The 25000-nt window shown below is 41.9% G+C and overlaps 1 protein-coding gene across 1 annotated transcript in view; it reads right to left on the bottom strand.

Moving 5' to 3' along the window:
• cacna1aa (calcium channel, voltage-dependent, P/Q type, alpha 1A subunit, a) overlaps nucleotides 1-25000 on the bottom strand; it is a 115311-nt gene that overhangs the window by 28825 nt on the left and 61486 nt on the right. Inside the window, exons 28-42 of the mRNA XM_083566262.1 lie at nucleotides 24738-24969; nucleotides 23412-23610; nucleotides 22548-22688; nucleotides 22189-22390; nucleotides 19333-19497; nucleotides 18974-19084; nucleotides 18447-18530; nucleotides 15004-15120; nucleotides 14688-14753; nucleotides 14458-14555; nucleotides 14164-14314; nucleotides 13069-13196; nucleotides 9737-9833; nucleotides 4304-4418; nucleotides 3744-3851 (exon numbers count right to left, since the gene is read on the bottom strand). Of these exons, the coding sequence (XP_083422388.1) occupies nucleotides 3744-3851; nucleotides 4304-4418; nucleotides 9737-9833; nucleotides 13069-13196; nucleotides 14164-14314; nucleotides 14458-14555; nucleotides 14688-14753; nucleotides 15004-15120; nucleotides 18447-18530; nucleotides 18974-19084; nucleotides 19333-19497; nucleotides 22189-22390; nucleotides 22548-22688; nucleotides 23412-23610; nucleotides 24738-24969 (2014 nt within the window). The remainder of the gene's footprint in view (nucleotides 1-3743; nucleotides 3852-4303; nucleotides 4419-9736; nucleotides 9834-13068; nucleotides 13197-14163; nucleotides 14315-14457; nucleotides 14556-14687; nucleotides 14754-15003; nucleotides 15121-18446; nucleotides 18531-18973; nucleotides 19085-19332; nucleotides 19498-22188; nucleotides 22391-22547; nucleotides 22689-23411; nucleotides 23611-24737; nucleotides 24970-25000) is intronic.

The raw sequence follows: 25000 nt of genomic DNA, 5'->3' as shown, positions 1-25000 counted from the left end.
AACTTCAATTTTTTGCAATTTTTCTCTGAGAAACTCCTTTCTGATGTTGCTTCACTATTTTTCGCCGCAGCATTGGGGGAATTGGTGATCCTCTGGACATCTTGACTTCTAAAAGAGACACTGCCACTCTGAGAGGCTCTTTTTATACCCAATCATGTTGCCAATTAACCTAATAAATTGCAAATTGGTCCTCCAGCTGTTCCTTTTATGTACATTTAACTTTTCCGGCCTCTTATTGCTACCTGTCCACATGAAATCCAAAATGAGCCAATATTTGGCATGACATTTCAAAATGTCTCACTTTCAACATTTGATATTTTATCTATATTCTATTGTGAATAAAATATAAGTTTATGAGATTTGTAAATTATTGCATTCCTATTTTTATTCACAATTTGTACAGTGTCTCAACTTTTTTGGAATCGGGTTTGTACTTCAGGATAAACACACTCATTTCATCTACAGGTACAGTGATGGAGAGGGAGGGAGAGAGAGGGGGAGAGAGAGAGAGAGAGAGAGGGGAGGGAGGGAGAGAGAGAGAGAGAGAGAGAGAGAGAGAGAGAGAGAGAGAGAGAGAGAGAGTGAGAGAGAGAGAGAGAGAGAGAAAGAGAGATTGTCAGGACCTTCTGGTTTCGCATCGCCTACTTCAGGCTTCGCAGTGCCAGGGCCAGATTATCTCACAGAGCTCCCTAAATCCCTGAGATTATTCTTGTTCTGGTTCCTATGCCTGTTCCTGATCCTGTTCCTGATACCTGTTCTGCTCTACCTCCCCAGTTACTAGTTTGGACTCTGGGTCAGGTCTTTTGGTTTTCTGTTTTGCTCTGCCTTTATTGCTTCATTTGCCATGCCAGATTTTTCGTCAGTTTTTTGATTTCTAAGTTTGCTTCCCCTGCATTGCTCTGTCTGCCGGCTCTTAGATTTTGGATATTTTTTTGGACTTGGTTTTGGCTCTCGGATTTTGGACTGTTTCTTAACTATGCTTTTCTCCCTGCATGTTCTTTTATCAAAGACTGTATTTTTGAACGCAAAAGCTCCCTTGTCCTGTTGAGGTCACCACTGCATGCCCAAGCCTTGCTGACTTCGTTGTTTTGACCCCCAGGTTTCTCCAGTGTTTGCCTGGCCACTGTGTTTCGCTGATGTCGTGGTCGCTGCATGGGGCATCAAGCTGCCTCAGACCTCCGCCGAGGGCGTCATTCTGCCAGAGACCTCCACAGAGTGCGTCGCTCTTCCTCAGACCTCCACAGAGGATATCGCTCCACCTCAGACTTCCACAGAGTGCGTCACTCCACCTCAGACCGCTGTAGAGTGCGTCGCTCCACCTCAGACCTCTAAATAGTGCGTTGCTCCACCTCAGACCTCCAAAGAGTGCGTTACTCCACCACAGATTGCCGTAGAGTGCGGCTCTCTGCCTCAGACCGCCGTAAAGTGCGTCGCTCCACCTCAGACCGCCGTAGACGGTGTTGCTCCACCTCAGTCCGCCGTAGACAGCGTCGCTCCACCTCAGACTTCCACCAAGAGCGTTGCTCCACCTCATAACATCAGCCAGAAAGCCTGGTTTCAAACAGAGACCTAATCCTGGGGGTAGGCCCAAGTAGGCTCGTTACACGCTTCGTCTGGCCTTTCCCAACCTCCAAAGCTGGCGCCAACCCAGTGGCGGTCTGCCTCAAGTCCTGCTGAGTCCAACGCTGACACCAGACCTTCCCCAAGGTCCAGGCGTGCCTGTCCAGTATTTTCATTAAAGACTGTATTTTTTAACTCTCCGTTTGCGTCCTGCATGTGGGGTCTTCCACTCACCATTCTTGACACAGAGGAAATGAAATGAGCATTCCTACGTTGGAATGTGACTTCATTAAAATCAGTGGTGGATGTTAACTACATAAAGCAGGTATTTGAGTTACAGTAGAGACACTCAGTAAAATGTGAATCCAGTAAAAGTAAAAATGTCTATTTAAACGTTCATTTGAGTAAAAATATAAAAGTTTTTACCTTCAAATGAACTTCAGTATCCAATGTAGTGATTTATTATAACTATAATGTTTCTATTATCATTTTTATCACAAAATGTTTTACTTAATCACCTCAGTTGATGTAAAAAGACTCGAATGTAACTCTCAGCACACTGATCTTTTAATAGAATGATAATGACTCAAACACTGATTGATTTCTATTACAATTATCATGAACCCAAAACCATGAAACTAAAAATGTATTTTAGAACCAAATTAAATAACAGGATTTGAGATTATTGAGAATATTCCTCTTTAAATGTTCTGCTTGATGTTGAACTGATGCTGAACTGTATGTTGGTGATCAGTAGATACACCAAACACCAATCAAGACGAGTTTAAAAACGTGTGCGCTTGACCCTGATTGGTGACTCGTTTTACGAATCGATTACTGTCCACCACTGATTAAAATACCCATAATGCAATTCTGTTCAGAGGGACAGGCATCTGTCAGAAGGTTTAAGACTGTGTGTGTAATTTTGATGCTGATCTCCAGCCAGCTGTTTGTAAGATAAAGAACTTCTTCAGCATTTCTTCACCTCGATTCACTTTATTTAACTCTAATTAAAAATCTACACACTTTAGCAGGATGTGTTTAAATGTACATTTCTGTCATTTGGCAGAAGTCCATATGCAGATTGACAATGATCACATTTATACACTCAGTAGGTGAGAGTTAGGGGCCTTGCTCAGGGGCCCAGAAGTGGCAGATTAGTGGTGGTGGGATGGCCTTTGATCAGATCTTTGTTCGAAAGGCCAATGCCTTAACCACTTAGCTGCCAGTCTAGTCAAATAAAGATCAATCAAAATAAATATAGACGGTTATTACTTAATGAATACATTTGATTGTAATGGAACATTTCAGAAAGTGAAAAAAGCTCAAAAAAGTCCCTCTTGTACATGCAGAATTAAAGCCATGTTCCTATAGCTATTTTATTATTATACTACTTCGATGCAACAAATAGCTCCTCACTAGAGGAGTAAAAATGTATGCATTGAAACTGCAGCATATCATGCTTTAATATCGGTGAGGAATGCTGATATCTGCGTCATGCTTCAGGTGCTTTGGCACCATGCATTCAGCACTGTCATTTTTTCTGTTTCATGCTTTTGTGCAAATTAAAGTAACCATAATAATTCAAATGACTTTGCATTAGGGTGTTATTTTTGTTAATAAACTGCAAAGTCACTTTTAGCTCATGCTTGTTAGGATTTTATTTCTACAAGCTTCATCATATGTTCTGTAGTTCATTATGCAAGTCTCCTAAACAGTCACTTACAAAATCCTGGAGTGAAAAGACGTCTATAGTGGTTTGGTCTATAGTCACTCACCCTCTGATAAGAGGCACAGAAATCTGAGAGCCAGCACCAGGACTTCATGTGGAGGGCTGTAAGTGGGGTGATGTGGTGTGTGTGTGTGTGTGTGTGTGTGTGTGTGTGTGTGTGTGTGTGTGTGTGTGTGTGTGTGTGTGTGAGAGAGAGACAGTTTTTTTTTATAAATCTGTTCTTCTTATAATGTCCTTTATAACATTCTGTGTTATTTATTATCAGCTGCCTGTGATCTGAGTGAGAACAATCAGTGTAGAACATATGCATGTAATGGGGAAAAGATCATGCTGGAGATCGTGGCTCATCAGAGGGTGCAGAGCAGTGGACAGGGCAGGCGGAGCAGAAGCAATCCTCTAGGGGTAAAGGGGTGAAAAAACCCGAACACAAACCTTTGGCTTTTAGACTTACCCTTGTGAGGTGTTACCAACAGGTCCAGAGTCTTCTGTGAGAGATTGGGCCAAATTGCCATCATCTCTTTTCTCAGCTCAGCATCCATTTGATGCTTATCAACACCCCCTAAACAGACAGTAACAGGGACAAACCACCATTCACACAAACACACACACACACACACACACACACACACACACACACACACACACACTTCCTTATGTTAGCAACAATATGTACAAGTACAGTTCAGACAATGTTTTATGCACAAAATAAAAAACGTCTGAACACAACTCCCTTGGCCCTGTGAGTTCCCCAGTAGTGAAGGTCAGGGCAAATTTATCAACACACTGCACTTTATGTTTTTCTCATTCTGCTTATTATGGATTAATCACATTAAGTGTCACCTGTAACAGGCCTGAATGTGTGATGTGTTCAGGGTCAAACTGCGACTTTGTCGAGTGTTAATTAGCACCAGCCTGCAATTTAACTTAAAGATGATGGAGAAGAAGAACATGAAGAACAGAAAAAAGATAATAAAGAATAAAGATTATAAATAATAAATAAAGATATCAAACCTTCCCCACCCTTGGCGATCTTGATGTCCAGAGCAGTGCGAATTAAGGCCATGAGGGTGGAGTTGAAGTGCACTGTGTTGTCATCTGCAACTGGTAAATCCATTCGCAGGAGCCTCTGCAGGGAGCCAATCACAACAGGTTAGCTTTTGGAAGTGTCAGAGTGTTTTTACCCTCCAGGAGGTGTGTGTGTGTGTGTGTGTGTGTGTGTGTGTGTGTGTGTGTGTGTGTGTGTGTGTGTGTGTGTGTGTGTGTGAGAGAGAGAAAGATGTTGAAAGAAAACTGAAAGTCAGTTGGTATGTAATTGCGGTAGGATAAGCTCAGGGGCTTTCTGTGATCCTTCAGTCGGTCTGGAAGCACTCTGATCAGCGTAAAGCACTTTCAGTACACTTTCAGTACTCTTCTGTATTTTTCAGTACAAGTCAGGCTTTTTGGTTGTAATTAAGTGTCTTTCATATACAAGCAATTACCAATTTTGTTTTAGATGTCTGTGAGAGTATCACATTTTATGTTTTTATTACACCCTGATTAATTGTAGGCTGCTCTTGTTTTTTTAACTCTTTTTAATAATTCAAATTATAGATCTGCTTTTTTGGTTGCACTCTAGTTTTAGTGCAGAAATGTCTAAAACAGCTCAACGTATTTCTACTGCAGCATGGCTTTGCACACTCACAGGCTCACAAAGTCCACAGTCAGTTAGAGCTTCTCCTTGATGAGCATCACCAGATCAGAGTCAGGGTGAATGACCAGATTACAGCAGAACATTCTCCTCCTGCTTTAATGTTCAGACCATTCAGCTCTGCTCTGGAACTAATGTTGCTTCTGAATATATTTATATGTGCATATTTGAATGCTGGTGCAAAAAGTGTCACAATACCAGAGGACGACCTTTAGCATGCAACACACCTAAACACCCCCCACCACACGCACTCACATAAACTCCAGCATGCAACATCTCATGCATCCACATGCAGAACAGCAAGCAGCAGTGCAGCGCAATACAGAAAGCGGTGTTTGTTTAGTTGATTCTAGCTCCTTGCTTCATCTTAGTAGTGGTTGTCATTATTCAGGATTGAATGAATGAAATTGCTTGATCCAGACCCTCTGGTCTCTCAGTGCAAAAAAAGGCGCAGACTGTTGGGTTAGATCAGAGCAGAATTCTCCCGAAAAAGATAAATGAAAATAAAAAAAGACATTCAGTCATTTTGTGAGAAAGACGAAATGTTAACACTAAGGATCCAGTTATCTTTAGTTCAAGTGGGACTGCCTGAAGAACAGAACTAGGAAATGTGTGCAAGAAAGAAAGTGTTGAGAAGAAAAGAATAGAAGTGATGGAAAATTGACGGACAGAATGAGGAGGAGCAGTGGCTTGTGACTTTAGATTTAGTGGGACAGTTGTGTGTTACAGCACTGTGGACCATCTAATGAACGTTAAGAGTACATTTCTAAGAGGTGGATGACAGTTGACACCATGAGGACATCAATCACACAGCAGTGTAACACCTCATTCCGAGCAATTTAAGATTAAAATATCCAGCCTTTACTTGCGTTCTAGATCATTTCCTCAACATTTAATCAATGTTTCAGCTACATGTCCAGTGAAAGCTACACCTCAAAAACCACACAAAATACACCAAAACAGTCTAACAATGTGGAAATCTGAGAAGAACGTTTCTTGGTTTTCCTCAGACTCAATTTGGGAAACGCGTATCTCAGATGTACTGTATATAAAGGAACTGCCCCTGTGAGTGGAGCTCATTAAATCAGACATTGACCAGTTGGTGTGAAACAAAGTGGATGAAGGAGAAAGGAATAAATGACCATTTACTAAGGACCTATAACAACTAACTGACTGCAAGCCTGAACTGTTAATAAAGACAAACTGTGCCATTGTTCTTAAATCCATTAAGGGAAGGGATCAGAACATGTTTTGGGAAAACTTAAAGAATTCATTATTTAAGGGTTCAATTTGCTCATTTGAGACTCAATCTCAACCTAAATGAATAAAGGAAACAAATGGTTATCAATCCTGATTGGGTTTGAGCCAATAATTCATAATGCTGCAAACCTCAACCAAACCAGCGTTCTCTACTGGGAAAAGAAAATCCTTCCAATATATTTTCCAAAACAATCAGCTATAAATGTACAATCAGAATGTCTTTGGAAGTCTGTATAATAATAATAATTCTTTATCTAAAGTAATTGATTTGAATGATCTGTAAGTTCATCGCTGTATATCTTTATATCATCACATAACTTGATCTTCCTGCTTGTTTTATCTGTAGCTCTAAGCTGAGCAATACAGCGATGAACTTACAGATCATTCAAATCAATTATTTTAGATAAAGAATTATTGAACAATAACTGGGGGATTTTCTGATAATCAATGAAAGATAAACGTGAGATAATGGGTGAGAAACTCAGGCACAAAACAAAGTTAAAAAAAGATGATGCAGGATGTAATAAAAGCAAAAAAATAATTTAAAAGAAAGAGATAGAGAAAGAAGAGATAAAATAGAAAAAAGAAAATATTCCATTCATAATCCATAATTTAACAATAAAACTGTGATGGAAAGATAAGTCCTAATTATCCTCCACTCTGAGACTGACACAGGATCCCTGAGGAGCTTTACAGTAGTATAATCATGGATTCCTCTGTTTCTCATTAAGATTTAATATTAAACCATTTAGCTATTTTATATTTTCATGATTTTTCTCGTGTAATTTCTCGTCTGTGTTTCCTTCTGCTTCTCCCTTTCAGTTCTGCTGCCAGAGTAAATCTTACCAGAGTCCCAACACTTACCAGTGTCCTGAACTTCTATACAACAATAAGTAGACTTACTAATCCATAACCTTCTCTCTCTCTCTCTCTCTCTTTCTCTCTCTCTCTATCTTCCTGTCACTACTCGTCTCTCTCTCTCTCTCTCTTGTGATGTTTCTTATCTATGGTCTGGAGATCCATGAAATCATGAAAGAACAGGAGCTTTGGGGATTTAGATTTGGACTGTAGTTAATGGAAACAGTCTGTTACACAGACTCAGGACTACAGTTTTTCCTTCACCACAGTCTCCATCTGCTTGTTCATCAGAGACAAACTTACACTTATAAAGAACATCTTAATTTTTATCACCACATTATCTGTGTAAAGCTGCTCTGAGACCATGTTCATTATTAAAAGTGCAACACAAATAAACATGGAATAAATTATATTAATAAACACCTTCTAACTGTGCATTTACTAAAAAAGACATTTTCTGTTAAATTATGGAGAATTGTTTTGGATTCTTCTTTAAATAAAACATCAAATGAAAAGTGGGAGAGTGTGTGTGTGTGTGTGTGTGTGTGTGTGTGTGTGTGTGTGTGTGTGTGTGTGTGTGTGTGTGTGTGTGTGTGTGTGAGAGAGAGAGAGAGAGAGAGAGAGAGAGAGAGAGAGAGAGAGAGAGAGAGAGAGAGAGAGAGAGAGAGAGAGAGAGAGAGAGAGAGAGAGAGAGAGAGAGAGAAGGCAGTGTCCCAGAAGGCTGGCATGCACAGGGTGAGACTGAATGCCAGGAGGAGGGGCCAGAAACACAGTACAACTGCATTGACAGAGGAAATCATGTGGAAATGATTGACTTGAAATATTTTTGTTGGACTTTTGCCACAAAACAATGTTTTTCTTACAATCTTCATAAGAAATCTGAACTAAATTCCTCTTATCACTCTGATTTACTTTGTACTGTACAAGAAAGACTGCTGTCATTATGACTTACCTCTGTCCTGTGACTCTGTGTGTGTGTGTGTGTGTGTGTGTGTGTGTGTGTGTGTGTGTGTGTGTGTGTGTGTGTGTGTGTGTGTGTGTGTGAGTGTAAGAGAGAGAGAGAGAGAGAGAGAGAGAGAGAGAGAGAGAGAGAGAGAGAGAGAGAGAGAGAGAGAGAGAGAGAGAGACAGAGAGCTGGTCCACACAGAGATTTGGAGAAAGTGCCATCCACAGGACTGTGGGATTCGGAGGACTGAAGTCCTGTAGACCTTTCCACCACTGCTGCACACGCACACACCTTTATCTCAACATGTATGTGCTGTGTGTAGTGTGTGTTCTCTACATGTTTACTTCACTGCTGGATTATTTTGTAAAGGTTTGGTGAAATAAATACATTTTTAGATCATGATCTAATTTTACATTAAAGCACTAAAATGCAAAACCGTGTCAGATTTTTTTTACAGTAATTAGAAATGTTCTTGACCACGTGAGCCAAGCATGATGTTATGTTTCTTAGGGGGAGTGTGTGTGTGTGTGTGTGTGTGTGTGTGTGTGTGTGTGTGTGTGTGTGTGTGTGTGTGTGTACATATACATGTTATTAATGTTATTATTACAAAAAATTTAATAATTGCTTAGTTCTGCTAAGAGCCACATATGGCTTGGAAAGTGATCTATTCCGATACTTTTGGAGAAATAGTGTCTATTGTGTTTGTGTCTGTTTGTGTGGGGTTTTTTTTTTATGCGGTGCAAAAGCACTGAGAAGGTCCTTCCGTTCCCGCGTTCCTGTGGATTGGTCTAACTAACACTTAATGCCCCCACCACCACAAACCCCCCCAAGCCAAAGACTCACAACAGCATTAGCCCCACACCAGAGAACAAAGGAAGGAAAAAAAAGGGAGACAAAGTAAAAGTAAACACCAACAGGTACGACACACAGCTTGTGGCCACTCGGAGTCAGTTCCCTCTACCTTGTAAGCAACCCGTGCAGGGCACTTCTTTCCCAGGCCTAAAGGTGGAGACATTTGCCTGAGCATGTCATACATATCCCTGTAACTGATCCTGCCACTGGGATAACCAAAAAAACAAAAAAAATAAACAGCATGACCACACCAGGTGCATGGGGGAAAGAGGGAGAAATCCAAAGGAAAGACAAGAAGGTGGGGGAGGAGAACAGAACAAAAAAAGAAGGTTACTAGTTTAGACTGGTGAAGGGGAGAGTGTCTGTAGTCTCTCAATCTGATACCAGGTTTATCTGTTGTGATAAGAAAGAAGACAAGAAAGAAGGGAGGAGGAGGAGGGAATGAGGGTGGGCTGGCTATTTCACCCTTCTGACATGTTCTATGGAAATGTTCATAGAACAGGCATAAAGTCCTGCTGCTTTAATGTCAATGCAGTTTCTGCCCCCCCCCAGAACAATGCACCATGTCGGCTAAGCCTAGCAAGCGAGAAGCAAAGATGGCATTTTTATTTTCTTCAAGTGTTTTCTTGATTTTTGTTACTTTCATTCAAAGTGGGCCATTTCATGCATCTGAAAGTGTCTGCATTGTCCTGCACATTCTCTTTTTCATATCAGTATGCAAGTTGAAATGGTGGAATGTTTTCAAAAAGAGAAACGAAAAGGAAATAAAATCAAAGATAAGCAAGAGTCATTCCATTCTGGATGCTAGCAGGTGCTATTAGTTTTTTAGTGGAAATCAAACCTTGCAGGCCACCCTATGAGGGCATTTCTTTCCTAAGCCCAGTGGGGGGTCGATAACTCGCAATAAACTGTACATATCCTTATAATGAATGCGCCCGCTGTAAGAAGAATACAGGGAGGTTAGAGTAAAAACACAAAACAGAGACAGGTACAGGAAGAAGAAGCAGATTACACACAAAGTGAACAGGAAAACATTCACAAACATCAACTGTCTGACTAATACACCACTGGAGCTGGTAGAATAATTGTTAAAAAAAACTGAGGATCATACTTTCATTCTTTCAGTTTTTTGCTTGCTTTCCCTTTCTGCACAGCCTGTTCCCCTGACCACCAGGTGATCAGTTTCATCCTGGGGTTTAAGGACGACTGAGTGGTCTTATGGTCACTGGAATGGAGATACTCAGAAACTTAATGTGTTGTGCACTCAGGACAAGGACAGGAGCTCCACATAGTAAGTTTGGGTGAAAGTATCCCATATTCCAGAGACTGGGGACAGGAACACATGGGGGAGGGCACCAATTCACAGAACAGGATTATGGGGAGAGAAGGGAATTGATGGATATTATAAATCCATCATCCCCACTGTATGGTGGGGCACCGCCACTTGCACAACAGGAAACCAAGGGATTTAAAGGTCCTCTTTAATAAACCCAGCCTGCACCTGTCACATCTCATTGGCTGGTGGGAGGCTGGAGAAGGTGGCGATATAGATGGTCTTGGTGGACGTAATGCTAAACATGGCAGTGTAGGTTCAGGTCATAATGTACTGGTCAGAGTGATAGTGTAGTGGAGGTGATGGTGTACATGTGTAGGTGCAGGTTAAGGTGTGCATGTAAGTATATGTGTAGGTGATATGGTGATGATGTATGTGTCAGTGTGAGTGGAAGGTGATGGTGTGGGTAGCAGGTGATGGTGTGGGTAGAAGGTGATGATGTGGGTAGAAAGTGATGGTGTGGGTAGAAGGTGATGGTGTATGTGTCAGTCTGAGTAGAAGGTGATGGTGTGGGTAGAAGGTGTTGATGTATGTGTCAGTGTGGGTAGAAGGTGATGGTGTGGGTAGAAGGTGTTGATGTATGTGTCAGTGTGGGTAGAAGGTGATGGTGTGGGTAGAAGGTGATGATGTATGTGTCAGTCTGAGTAGAAGGTGATGGTGTGGGTAGAAGGTGTTGATGAATGTATCAGTGTGGGTAGAAGGTGATGGTGTGGGTAGAAGGTGTTGATGTATGTGTCAGTGTGGGTAGAAGGTGATGGTGTGGGTAGAAGGTGTTGATGTATGTGTCAGTGTGGGTAGAAGGTGATGGTGTGGGTAGAAGGTGATGATGTATGTGTCAGTCTGAGTAGAAGGTGATGGTGTGGGTAGAAGGTGTTGATGTATGTGTCAGTGTGGGTAGAAGGTGATGATGTACGTGTCAGCGTGAGTAGAAGAGTAGAAGGTGGGTAGAAGGTGATCTAGAAGGGGATGATGTATGTGTCAGTGTGCATAGAATGTGATAGTGTGGGTAGAAGGTGTTGATGTATGTGTCAGTGTGAGTAGAAGGTGATGATGTGGGTAAAAGGTAATGGTGTGGGTAGAAGGTGATGATGTGGGAAGAAAGGTGATGGGTGTGGGTAGAAGGTGATGATGTGGGTAGAAGGTAGAAGGTAATGGTGTGGGTAGAAGGTGATGATGTGGGTAGAAGGTAATGGTGTGGGTAGAAGGTGATGATGGGGTAGAAGGTAATGATGTGGGTAGAAGGTGATGATGTGGGTAGAAGGTAATGGTGTGAGTAGAAGGTAATGGTGTGAGTAGAAGGTGATGATGTGGGTAGAAGTTGATGGTGTGGGTAGAAGGTGATGATGTGGGTAGAAGGTGATGATGTACGTGTCAGTGTGAGTAAAAGGTGATGGTGTACGTGTCAGTGTGGGTAAAAGGTTAGTGTGTCTATGTAAAACATGCCAATGCACAGAAAGACCTATACAGCATTTGACTAAATAAATAAAACCAAAATAAATTTGAATAATCATGGAATTCAAAGTAGCAACATAAAAAGTAAAATGACTGTAGTGCAGGTGACTGTGTGTAGAGTGTAAGAGGTCGACCGATTCTTCGGCTTTGCTGATTAATCTGTATACCAATAGTTGATTGCTGGAACTATCAGCAAAAATTAATAGTGATAGTTTTTCCTGGTTGCATCTGTTGCTGGAGGGGCAGAGGAGATCCGCTGTAATTATACAGTACGAGAGCAGCCCAATCAGTACTGTATTTATATTTTTATAAAAAAGTGCTGTTTTACATGGAGTGTTAAATATGTTTGTTTGTTTTTATCCGATGTCTAATGAGGTAAAATCCACTATCACTCGCCCGCTAATGGAAAAAGTGATAGTCCATAATATAAATAAAAAAACAAATAAATAAATAAATAATACAATGCTAAAAAACTTAATTGAACTTCATTGATAAGGAAAGTGCAGACAGTTCTTTAATGAGCCAATGTTAGGCTGATAGTGCAGCCTGGGATGTAGAAATGAGGTATCACTGATATATTTGATGAAAAGTGCTTGGGCAGGGAAGCAGAGAGCAGAGAGCAGAGAGCAGGAGCAGGAGCTTCTCTGGTGGGAATGATGTTTTCAAAATTTTAGTCTGTGTCACAAAGTACATCCCAATCTGTGCTCTCAAAACAGCCTCCATGTTTTTATGTCTTCATGATCGTCTTCATGATCAAGTGGGAAAACAGAAGTAGAATTGTATGTATTTCTAATACTTGGGTTTGTTAATCCAGTGTTTTTTTCTGGTCTTTATTACAGAGTGGAGGAAGGAGAGTCATGGTGGAAATCAGCAGAGAGAATAGCATTGCAGTATATCTGTAACAGTGGTGCCTGTAGCCATATCGCAGAAATGTGACATGGCTAATGTTTTTATAGTGTTTCATGTATATCCACCTTGTTATCCATACAACAGATTCCTTTCCCATGAGGACTAATGAATGGAATCATTTAAACTTATTGTTCTTTATTTTAACTCCAACCCATAATCTGCAAGATCACCTCTGAGCATCTGAACCACAATTCAACTAACTAAATTAAAGACTAGACTCAGGATTAGGGACTATAAATGAGACTAGATTAAAACAGAGCTGCTTAAGCAGGCTGCTAATTACATGGTGTGCAGACAGATGTGTGTGTAAGTGATGAGTTTAAGCGCTTTAGGTACAACATGAGTATTAATAGAATGGGTAAATATATAATTCTTTGGTTCCTCAGTCCTGTGTGTTTATTAGTTAGTTAAAAACTGCTTCAGTAATTCAGCATGTACGTTATAAAGATGTAAAGATGAATAAGTTTAAAGTTCCTCACCAGGCTGCAGGGTCGTATTCTGCCCAGATCCTCACATACTCATCCAGGTGATGAGGTCCCAGAATTGAGGAGTCTCGAGTCAGGTATTCAAAATTATCCATAATAACAGCCACAAACAGATTCAACATCTACAAACACAAACAAACACCATAGAGTCATTAAAGAAAAGGGGCTACAGCTCTGGACTAAACTTAATCTAAACCGGTACAGCTCCCAGGGACAAACATCTGAATTACTTTCTAAACTACACACTTTCTCTTATTTCTCTCTCCCCTAAAAACATTTAAGTGAACATGGGAGTGAACAACTTTCCAAACAGTCTAGGTTTCTGCACTATTTTCATGAAAATAAAACTCAAGAATAATTCACTAAAATCTGGCCTTAGCATTTCACAATATTCATTTGTCATGTTGCTTCACGATGCTTAATAAGGAGAGGAGTCCTGTGTATAGAGAAGCTGCTAATGGTCTTGGGGCATTTCTTTTTAAAGATTACAGTCCTGGACACGCAATTGTTATTTTAACGATGTGCAATTATAAAGTAAATCGCAAAACCCAAACAAAACACACCTACAGAGAACATGCATGCATCACAAGATGGGTTAGTAGATCAGAGAAGTGTGTATGCGCAATTAAAGTGCGTTATTTCCCTGCAGTATTCAGTCTATTAAAATGCATTTAAAATGCTCACACAGATATGGGGCAGAAAATATGTACCTTTATTTTTTATATCAAAACATTATTAATGCATTTCTAACTGCAGCTTAAAGCATTACATGTCCCTCTGAGCTGCATTTAATCTGCAGTGTGTAAATACATCGAAATGCTTCTTCAGATACAGCTTCTGTTTTCTCTGCATTACAAAGAGGAATTTTGTTGATACTGATTTCATTTGCTTGGTAACAGACAGAATGACATTATTATAATTGACTGATTAAATGCAAGAATTTGACAAAAAAAAAGATGCACACTTTTAGATAAAAAAGCTCTAAGTAAAAATAAATTAAATTATTGTAAAAGAGTAATCTGTGTTATTGCTGTGAACTGACCAACACACTAAATCTGAAGAATATCAAACATTTGTCCACATTCTCACCAGGAAGGAGCAGAGAAAGATGAAGGAGACGAAGTAAAGGTAAGCGAACTCGCTTCCACACTCGGGCTCCGTGTTCCCAGAGAGAGGATCGCACTCCTTCCCTCCCAAACACGACAGCATGATGTCATGCCACGCCTCTCCTGTCGCACTCCTGCACATTCACACAGTTACAACACGGCTACAGAAGAACATCACGGCTACAGAAGAACATCACGGCTACAGAAGAAGAACACGGATACAGAAGAAGAACACAGGCACTGCTACGAGCAGAAGGCTGTGTTAGAAGAAACTCACCTGAAAAGCAGAATCAGAGCCTGGAAAAAAGTCCTGAAGTTGTTGTGCTGGTTGATGGAGCTTTCTTTGTCCTCCTCGATTGCGATGTTCCCAAAGAGCTATGAGACATGCGATATCTTCTTAATTTTTCTGCCACAAAGGGTTGTTTAATATTTTCTACATTCTGTTTTAAAGTAAACTCATCGTTCCTAAAGACACTGTATTGGAGGAGGCTTCTGTTCCCATCTCACCTGCATGCCGATGATGGCGTAGATGAAGAACAGCATAGCAATGAGTAGGCACACATACGGCAAAGCCTGCACACACACACACACACACACACACACACACACACACACACACACACACACACACACACACACACACACACTGAGTGTTCAGGTACCAGTGCAGTGAGTTACTGGAAAAAATGCTTTGAGATGTTCAGAAGCTCTGAATCCACTGCTTTCCACCAACTACTCTGATCAGCTCGTCAAAGCAGCTGTAACACCATAGGATTGTGTCTGTGTTTGAGTTTTTATAAAAGTGTGTTTGTACTTGTTTTACCTTAAAGGACTGAACAAAAGTCCAGAGAAGGATGCGAATAGTTTCCCCCTGCCTGAGGAGTTTAATGAGACGAGCAGCCCTGAAGAGTCTCAGAAAACTCAGATTGATGAAGTTATTCTACAGAAAGGATAGACAGACAAACAGGGAGATGCAGATAGATAGATAGATAGATAGATAGATAGATAGATAGATAGATAGATAGATAGATAGATAGATAGATAGATAGATAGATAGATAGATAGATAGATAGATAGATAGATAGATAGATAGATAGATAGATAGATAGATAGATAGATAGATAAGAGAGATGTCGGTTTCTTGTTAAGTCATTATTTCTAGGTTTGTATTTGTGTGCAAAATTAAAAGGGTTAAAAAAAACTAAGGAAGGTACAGAGGCATTCGAAAATGAGACTGAAGGTGGCAGCACCGAGCAGAACCAGCATTACGGAGAGAGGGAGAGCAGCAGGAAGAGAAAGAAATGAAGGAAGGATGGAGTGCAATTCAGACAGAAATGATAGAACCCAAATATCTTCATACACTTTGAAAAGATGGTGCAAAACCCTTAAATCCAAGCTTCCATCAACCAAATGCACTGACCAGAAAGGTCAAAGTTCAACACATCTAGACCATGGCATGCTAATCTCATACACACCCAGCAGCAGCTCACACTGAGTTCCTGCACAGTCAAAGGTTTTGGGTTTAAGGATGATGAGAAAAATTAGCAAACATTTAACACTACAATCTAAAAACAGGATCTCAAACCACAAACATTCATCAAAAACTAATAAAAAGAGTGAACATGGTTTCTCTCGTTTATCTCCTACTGTGTGTTGAGTTTCACATCTTCTCCTCATATCCCAGGTTTTGTCTGTCTGTCTGTGTGTGTGTGGTGTGTGTGTGTGTGTGTGGTGTGTGTGTGTGTGTGTGTGTGTGTGTGTGTGTGTGTGTGTGTGTGTGTGTGTGTGTGTGTGTGTGTGTGTGTGTATGTACATTGCATTCTGTGAGGGATTCTTGTGTTCTCAGGATGAACTCAAGATCCACCACGTTATCATCACACGGCTTTATCTACAGATGGAACACAACACAACTTGCGTACGGAATCCGACGCTGCACAATATTTGTATAGAAGCAAAACTTTCTGTCACTAAAAGCAGATAAACATAAGTGTGTAAATGATCAAAAACAAACTGAGAAAATGTTGCATGCTGATTTTATTAGTTTCTGAGCCTTAATATGGAGTCGGGCTTTTACAGATCCTGATCTTCTGTCTGTAACTAACCATAAATAACAAACACTGAATTATGATCCACTTATTCAATTATATCCTTAAACCCAGCACCCCATTTTTCACACACACACACACACACACACACACACACACACACACACACACACACACACACACACACACACACACACAACACATACACCCCCCCAAACACCCACATCCCCACATACACCCCCTCACACACACCCACACACACTCTCACACACACACACACACTCCTCACACACCCCACATACACACACACAACATACACCCCCCTCACACACACACACACACACCCCACATACACCCCCTCACACCCCCCCACACACACTCTCACACACACCGCACATACACCCACAAACACACACACCCCACATACACCCCCCCCACACACACACACCCTCACATACACACAACCTCACACACACCCCACATACACCCACACACAAACACACACACCCCACATACACCCCCCCCACACACACACACACCCTCACATACACACAACCTCACACACACCCCACATACACCCACACACAAACACACACAACCTACATACACCCCCCCCCCTCACACACACACACACCCTCACATACACACACCCCACATACACCCCCCCCACACACACCCCACATACACATACACCCCCCTCTCACACACACACCCCACACACACACCCCTCATACACCCCCCTCACATACACACACACACACACACACACACACCCCTACACCCCCCCCACACCACCAACACACACACCACACATATACCCCCTCTCACACACACACACACACACACACACACACACACACACCTCACATGCACACCCCCCACACATTCCCCCCACATACAAACCCACACCTACACCCCACACACACACACACCCCACATACACCCCCCACACACACAAACATCCCACATACACCCCCCCTCACAGACACACGCCATTACACCACCACACACACACACACACACACACACACACACACACACACACACACACACACACACTTCACTTACACCCCCCACACAAACACACACACACCCTACACATACCCCATGCACACACACACACACACACACACACACACACACACACCCCACGCACAACCACTACACACACACACACACACACACACACACACACACACACACACACACACACACACACAAGGACATGTGGATTCATGAATTATGCAAGTGTGTGCATGCAGAAGGTCTTTTTACCAGGAACCCATCATGAGATCAGCTTCACCTTCACCATGCTACAGAACAAGCAGTGAGCTCTACTGGGGGCGTGGGCGTGTGGGCGTGGGCGTGGCCGTGTGGGCGTGGCTGTGTGTTCCTTACACCTGGATTTGGTTTCTATTCGCTATTTGAATTGTGCACTGTCTTGAGACTACTATATTTTCTGTTGCAGGTGTGTGTGTGTGTGTGTGTGTGTGTGTGTGTGTGTGTGTGTAAGGGAAAGATTATAAAGTGTATGTATAAGGTATATAAATATGGTGTAGCACCCCAAGCAGATGGCCAGAGGTCATTATAGTCAAGCACATGCATCATCATCATCACCATCATCATCATCAGCCACAGCAGAATAACAAATGCATTAAGATTTCCAAAAAATTACAAACCATCTACAATGGAGATGTTGCAGATGCATGGTTTATAGCAGCATTTTTGGAGGTTGATATAACAACCAGTGTGATTGGCCAGCCAGGCCACAGACGGACACATGAGTTTCATAGTGCATTTTGATTGGATGAATTCATCAGAGGGCGGAGTCGCCATTATAGCAGAGATTAAAGAAAGCATGTAAAAAAAAAAGATAAAACCAGGAATGAATAATTCATAAGCAGAACATCATAATTTAAATTAGCAGTTAAAACACATTAACAAAAAATGTAGCAATTTTATATAAAAACAGAATTCATTGAAATAAAAACATTTAAAATAGAACTTAACCTGAAAAGTCACAATAGATTTTTTTTCTATTTAAGCAGAAAAATTGACGATCTCTCTCTCTCTCTCTCTCTCTCTCTCTCACAAACACACACACACACACACACACACACACACACACACACACACACACACACACACACACACACACACACTCATGCTGTATTAAAGGTGCATTCACAGCTGAGCCAATCCAATGCACACACTCACTTACCCCCAGCTCTGTGACTAAAATATCTGTGATGCTGCCGAGGACCGTCACACAGTCAAAGATGTTCCAGGCGTCTTTAAAATAATTCTGTTTGACAAAAAGAAACAGTTTAGTTAACACACACACAGCAACACACACACACAAAGGTGCACAGGAACACACACGCGTGCACAGGAAGACACAGACAAGCGCGGGCACACATGGCGCGCACAAAAACACGCACGCGCACAGAAACACGCACGCGCACAGGAACACACGCGTGCACAGGAAGACACAGACAAGCGCGGGCACACATGGCGCGCACAAAAACACGCACACGCACAGAAACACGCACGCGCACAGGAACACACATGCAGGCACAGTAACACACATGCAGGCACAGTAACACACACACAAGCACGTGCACAGGAACACACACATGCGTGCACAGGAACACACACACGTGCACAGGAACACACACACGCGCACAGGAACACACACACGCGCACAGGAACACACAGACAAGCGCGGGCACACACTTACACACTTACCAGTGCACCAAAGGCAATGATTTTTAACACACATTCTAAAGAGAACAATGATGTGAACACAATGTTCAGGTTGCCTAACATTTTCTCATAGACATCTGAAGCTCCGTCGTACTAAAAACACACACACACACACACACACACACACACACACACACAGTTGTTTTGTGTTAAAGTGTTTTACAGTGAGTAGCGCAGCAGTATACAATCAACATGTTATTCCCTGATTGGGAATAAATCCCTCAGATCACCCAACACTATTTTTTATAATAATAAATCAGAAGAATCTGGAGGAAAAGAAATCTTCTAAAAACCATGTGGTGGAAAATCAGTCCAATAAGAAAATAATTGAAAGAGCTCACCTTCATCATGAGCACGATGGTGTTGAGGGCGATCATTGCCATGATGGTGTACTCGAACGGTGGCGACACCACAAACTCCCACATGCGGTATTGGAACGTCTGCTTATTCTGTGGCATGTGGCGAGTCAAAGGCCTGGCGTTGATGGCAAAGTCGATGCAGGCTCTCTGTTACACAGCAGCAGGTAGTGTGTATGTTTAATTATCTAAAAAGGCTGAAAATGATTATTTACCTAAAAAATCTAAATCAACCAATTCATCTGCTTTGCTGATTAACCGGCAACGTCTCTAGGTTATGTATCTAACCCAAGTTATCCCAAGGGAACGAGACGCTACGTCGGAGCGCTTTGGGAACGTGGCTGCAATGTCCATGCTCTGAATAATGAGTGTAATCAGTCAAAATTGGAGGTAGGCTGTCACCAGCAGGGTGACGTCATGAACAGGAAGTATAAAATGCACATGAAGTAAAGCCGGTGGCAGCTTCTGTAACAGAGAAGGAAACGCTGAAGGGACCCCGGAGGACCAAGCTTTAGAGGCTGCCACACTCCGGGTCGAGTGCGCTTTGACAAATAAAGTGGGGAGACCAGAGGACCTGTAAGAGGACGCGATAGCATTAATAATCCATCTGCTGAGAGTCTGCTTATGAGCAGGAAGGCCTCTCCTCGGAGGGCCGTAGCAGACCGACTTCCTCCAAGGACTTGTCCTGTGGACATAACGGTCCAGTGCTCGGACCAGACACAGCCGGTTCAATCTATCCTGGTCTGGGGTCTGGAATGGGGAAGAATTAAAAGCCTGGCACCTGACAGGTCGTGGGATGACCAAGGGCACCTAGGGGACGTAACTCACTCTAGGGTGCAGGAACGCATGGCCATGCCTGAAGTGAACTCCAGAAAGGAAAGGGCCTGTAGATCACCTACTCTCCTCAGAGAGCAGATAGCCAGCAAGAACGCAGTCTTAATAGACAAGTGCCTCCAAAATCTAGGCCAATCGGCTCGAAGGGGGGCTCGGACAGAGAAACGAACTGTTCCAAGTTAATATAAACTGTTACAAACTTAATATAAATATAACTCTTGAATTCTACAAAGCAAACTTGGAAAGTGCTAATTTAAGTGTTTCAGGAAGGGGTAGGTCTTCAGTCGTCACTTGAAAATAGTCAGGGACTCCCCTGTACTAACATCTAGGGGAAGTTCTTTCCACCAGCTCGGTGCCAGAACAGAAAGTAGCCTTGAAGTCTATTTACCTCTCATTCTGAGAGAAGGTGGTACCAGTGGAGCAGTGCTGGAGGATCTCAGACAGCGTAGTGCAGTGCGAGATGTGATGAACAAGCATCAGTGTTTTGAATCTGATACGTGCAGCTACTGGAAGCCAGTGAAGGAGCAGAGGTGGGGTGGTGTGGGAGAACTTGGGCAGATTGAACACGAGTCGTGCAGCTGCGTTTTGGATCATTTGCAGTGGACGGATAGCGTTCAGGGGAAAACCTGCCAGCAGAGAGTTGCAGTAGTCCAGTCTTGAAATGACAAGAGACTAAACAAGCACCTGGGCAGCCTTCCGGGTTCACCAGGAACTCCCAAGCAAGCGATGCACGGGCTGTGGTCTGTGCACAGTCGGAACGATCGCTTGCTTTTTGGACATTTACCACTTACCTGAAGGGGACAAACACACAGAGAACCCATCCTGAACAAGCAGAAGCTGGCGCCAGCTTTCCTCCATGTGCATTTTATACTTCCTGGTCGTGATGTCACCCCGCCAGTGACAGCCTGCCTTCAATTTTGACTGATTACATACATTATGCAGAGCATGGACAAAGCAGCCACGTTCCCAAAGCTTTCCGACACAGCTGGAGTTCTTGAAAGGAAACAAAAGTTGATTGCTGGAACTATCAGAATAAATCCATACTGATAGTTTTCCTGATTTGTGCCTAGAGACCTGCACTTCTGCGGGAATCGACACAAACGAGTGTGGCGCGAGACAAGATTTGAGGGTGAATGCGGTTGCGAGCAGTAAAATACTATAATATGTGTGTGTGCGGGTTGCGGGAGAATAAAACCATTTGTGGGACGCAAAATGGTCTTAAGAATATAAAAAAAAAAAATTAAGTGTTATGTATCTACTGCAGGACAGGAGAGTGCTACAGATATCACTGCATTATTAAAGAAAGAAAAAAACAAGACAACACAACTCTGGCCTGCTTTTATATATATTGTATATATCGTTTCAGTTGATGTTCTGAAAAGTTCCTTGTTCATGCCAATGTTCATCATTTACAAAAAAAAGTCAAACTCAAATAAAACGAAACATGTATAAAAAAAAATAAAAAAAAACAAAGCAGCAGGAAGAAGCAGTCAGTGCACTGAAAATAAAACTACTTATACATTTTACCTGCAGGTGGGGGCGGGAGAAAACTAATATTGCGCCCGGAGTGGGAGAAAATAACACATTTTTGCGGAAGCAGGACTGAAAAATCCGCCTCTAGTCTGTTACTGGAGAGGCTCAGGGGGTCCGCTGTCATTATGAGATCGGCCTCTAGAGGCAAATCACTGATGCTACATGCTGTTTGTTGAAGTGTCTTTTAAATTTATTTTGATGACACTGATTGTATTGATTTTCTTAATGTTCATTAATATAATGAACATATTTATATTTATTTCATTTAGCACATTTTCAATGATTCAAATGATTCATTACAGTTTTTTTATTTTATAATTCAGTACTATTGGAGTGTTTTGTTTGTTTGTCTTTTATATAGTATCCATTCTGTTGATTAATCGGTTATTGGCAAGTACGATCCAACGCAGGTAACTCTAATCAGCCTCTAGTGAAAAAGCTGTCAGTATATTAATGGCACTGCTGCTTACTTACCTCATTCTTCTCCAAGCTGTAGTCCTCCATCATCTTGTCCCCTTGTTCCTGGAAGGTAATGATGATCAGGGCAACAAAGATATTGACAAAAAAGAAGGGGAAGACCACAAAGTAGACAACATAAAAGATGGACATCTCCATGCGGTAGCCAGGACTCGGGCCCTGGTTCTCATACGTTGCATCAACAGAGTGTTTCAGAACCCTGAGGAAGAAAGGAAGGATATTTCCTATTTAGTAACTTACAATTCTAATATAAAATGTGTGTGTGTGTGTGTGTGTGTGTGTGTGTGTGTGTGTGTGTGTGTGTGTGTGTGTGTGTGTGTGTGTGTGTGTGTGTGTGTGTGTGTGTGTGTGCTCACTGTGGCCAGCCTTCTCCCGTGGAAACAGTAAAGAGAGTGAGCAAAGCCCAAAGCACATTGTCGTAGTGAAACTCGTATTTCTTCCATTCTCGTTTCTGGGCCTTCACGTCATTATCTCGCTCATATACCAGATATTCACCCCTAAAACACACATATATATTATATAATACACACCAATCAGGTATAACATTATAACATTCTGAGTGGTAAAGTGAACAACATTGATGATCTCTTAATCACGGCACCTGTTAGTGGATGGATTTATTTATTAGGCAGCAGGTGAACATTTTGTACTCAAAGTTGATGTTAGAAGCAGGAAAAATGTGCGAGCGTAAGGATTTGAGCGAGTTTGACAAATTGTGACGTCTAGATGACAGGGTCACAGCATGTTCAAAATGTCTCTGGTCCGCAGTGGTCAGTATCTATCAAAAGTGCTCCAAGGAAGGAACAGTGGTGAAATGGTGACAGGGTCATGGGTGGCCGAGGATCAGTGATGCACGTGAGGAGCGAAGGCTGGTCCGTGTGGTCCGATCCAACAGACGAACTCCTGTAGCCCAAAATGCTGAACCAGAGCCCCTACTAAATCCCATTAGCAGTTGCTATGTTAAAATTCATACATTTACACTTATAGCATTCAGCAGAGTCCCTTATACAGAGCACCTGCACTGCTGAGGAGATTAATTACTAGTTACAGTTTTAATTACTACGGTGAACAGCAGACATTAGCACCCTCTACTGGTTAGAAAATTTACAGAATAATCTAAAATCAGTCTTTTCATTTTTCAGCAAAAATAAATGTGTGTGTGTGTGTGTGTGTGTGTGTGTGTGTGTGTGTGTGTGTGTGTGTGTGTGTGTGTGTCTAACCTGCAGTCACGTTCAAATTCCTTGGACTCATCAGTGCAGTAGAAGAATTTGCCCTTAAAGAGCTGCACAGCCACCACAGCGAAGATGAACATGAAGAGCATGTAGACAATCAGGATGTTCAGCACATTCTTCAGTGAGTTCACCACACAGTCAAACACAGCCTGAGGGAACATCACACAAGATGAGCACAGAGCTACAGCTGAGAAACACACAAAACATGAGAGAGAAAGGAGATTTTTTTACTTTTACAATCCTTTTATTTAACACACGTCATGTTATATACCATGTGCTATAAGGTTAACCCATTAGTTAAATAAATATATAAATAGATCAATAAATAAAATGTTAAATAAACATAAATAAAATCAGACAGTTCCAGTCGCCCCGAGTGCACAGCACACGCTATCATCATACTTTACAATTCCTTTCTTTATTTCTGAAAGGAATGTCCGTCTCTCTGGTCCTCTGTTAGGAGCAGATACATTAATGAATATAAACACTGTCCCATTGTGTTCTACTTATATATAAACATCCCCTTCACCATTTCCTCTACACTTCTCAGATTGATGCTGTACCTTGTGAGAATAAAATCGCAACTCCAGCACTGTTTCTTGTCCCAGGACTTATAATAAGTTCATCACGTTTCCTATTCCGCTTCATTGGCAGTGTGTGTGTGTGTGTGTGTGTGTGTGTGTGTGTGTTTCTTTTAAGAAAGTAACATTGAGTTGCTGTCATTTTATTTCTGTTTCAACCTTGTTAAAGTTTAATGTGCCTATCCTGAACTTCTCCATGTGATGATGTAGAAGAGACAGAAAAGAGACAGAAGAGTGAAAGAAACACCATGTGTAATCTGTTCATTTCAACTATTTTGAGACTTTTGTCTTGTTCTTCCTTAGTTTTGTTATAATCTTTTTTAGTCTGAACCTTTTTTTATCCAGTGCCTCATGACTAACTGTCTTCTGTTTCATTAGCGCAGATGATATAAACTTGACCACGGCCAGAAAAACATCAATGAATTTCTCGACACAACCTTCGGTAAAATCGTCGAGGTAAAAGATTTCTTCCAAGAGTAAATGTAATCTGTAACCTGTGATCCAACATCAGAAATTTCGGCGAGTGTATCCTCATCCCTCATTTCTGCATCTATCATTTATTCGCATTCTGATCTGTCCATCTCCTCTCCATCCAGACCAATATTTAAAGCTGATGTAATTTCTGCATTGTTTGTGTTTTCTTCAACCTCTGTGTTTTCAGCTCTCCGAGTTTATTTTTCTCCTGCCTCGGTGTCTACAGTCTTAACAGCCTTCTCCTCAATACCCTGTTCACCTGCATCCTCCAAACTGTGCTTTATAACATCTCCAATAACATGTCCATCTGCCTCCTCAGCACTGGGTCTAGACTCTGCCTCCGCACTGGGTCTAGACTCCTCCTCAGCACTGGGTCTAGACTCCGCCTCAGGACTGGGTCTAGACTCCTCCTCAGCACTGGGTCTAGACTCAACATGTTCTCCACTCACAGTAATACCCTCACTGACCAGAAGATTCACCTGCCACTCCTCCTTTACGAACACCACCACAGATTTGTTCATT

The sequence above is a fragment of the Silurus aristotelis genome, assembly GCF_946808225.1.
Source record: "Silurus aristotelis genome assembly, chromosome: 17".
Lineage (NCBI taxonomy): Eukaryota > Metazoa > Chordata > Actinopteri > Siluriformes > Siluridae > Silurus > Silurus aristotelis.
The sequence above is the reverse complement of the archived record's forward strand: the minus strand, read 5'-3'. Positions and strand labels throughout refer to the sequence as shown.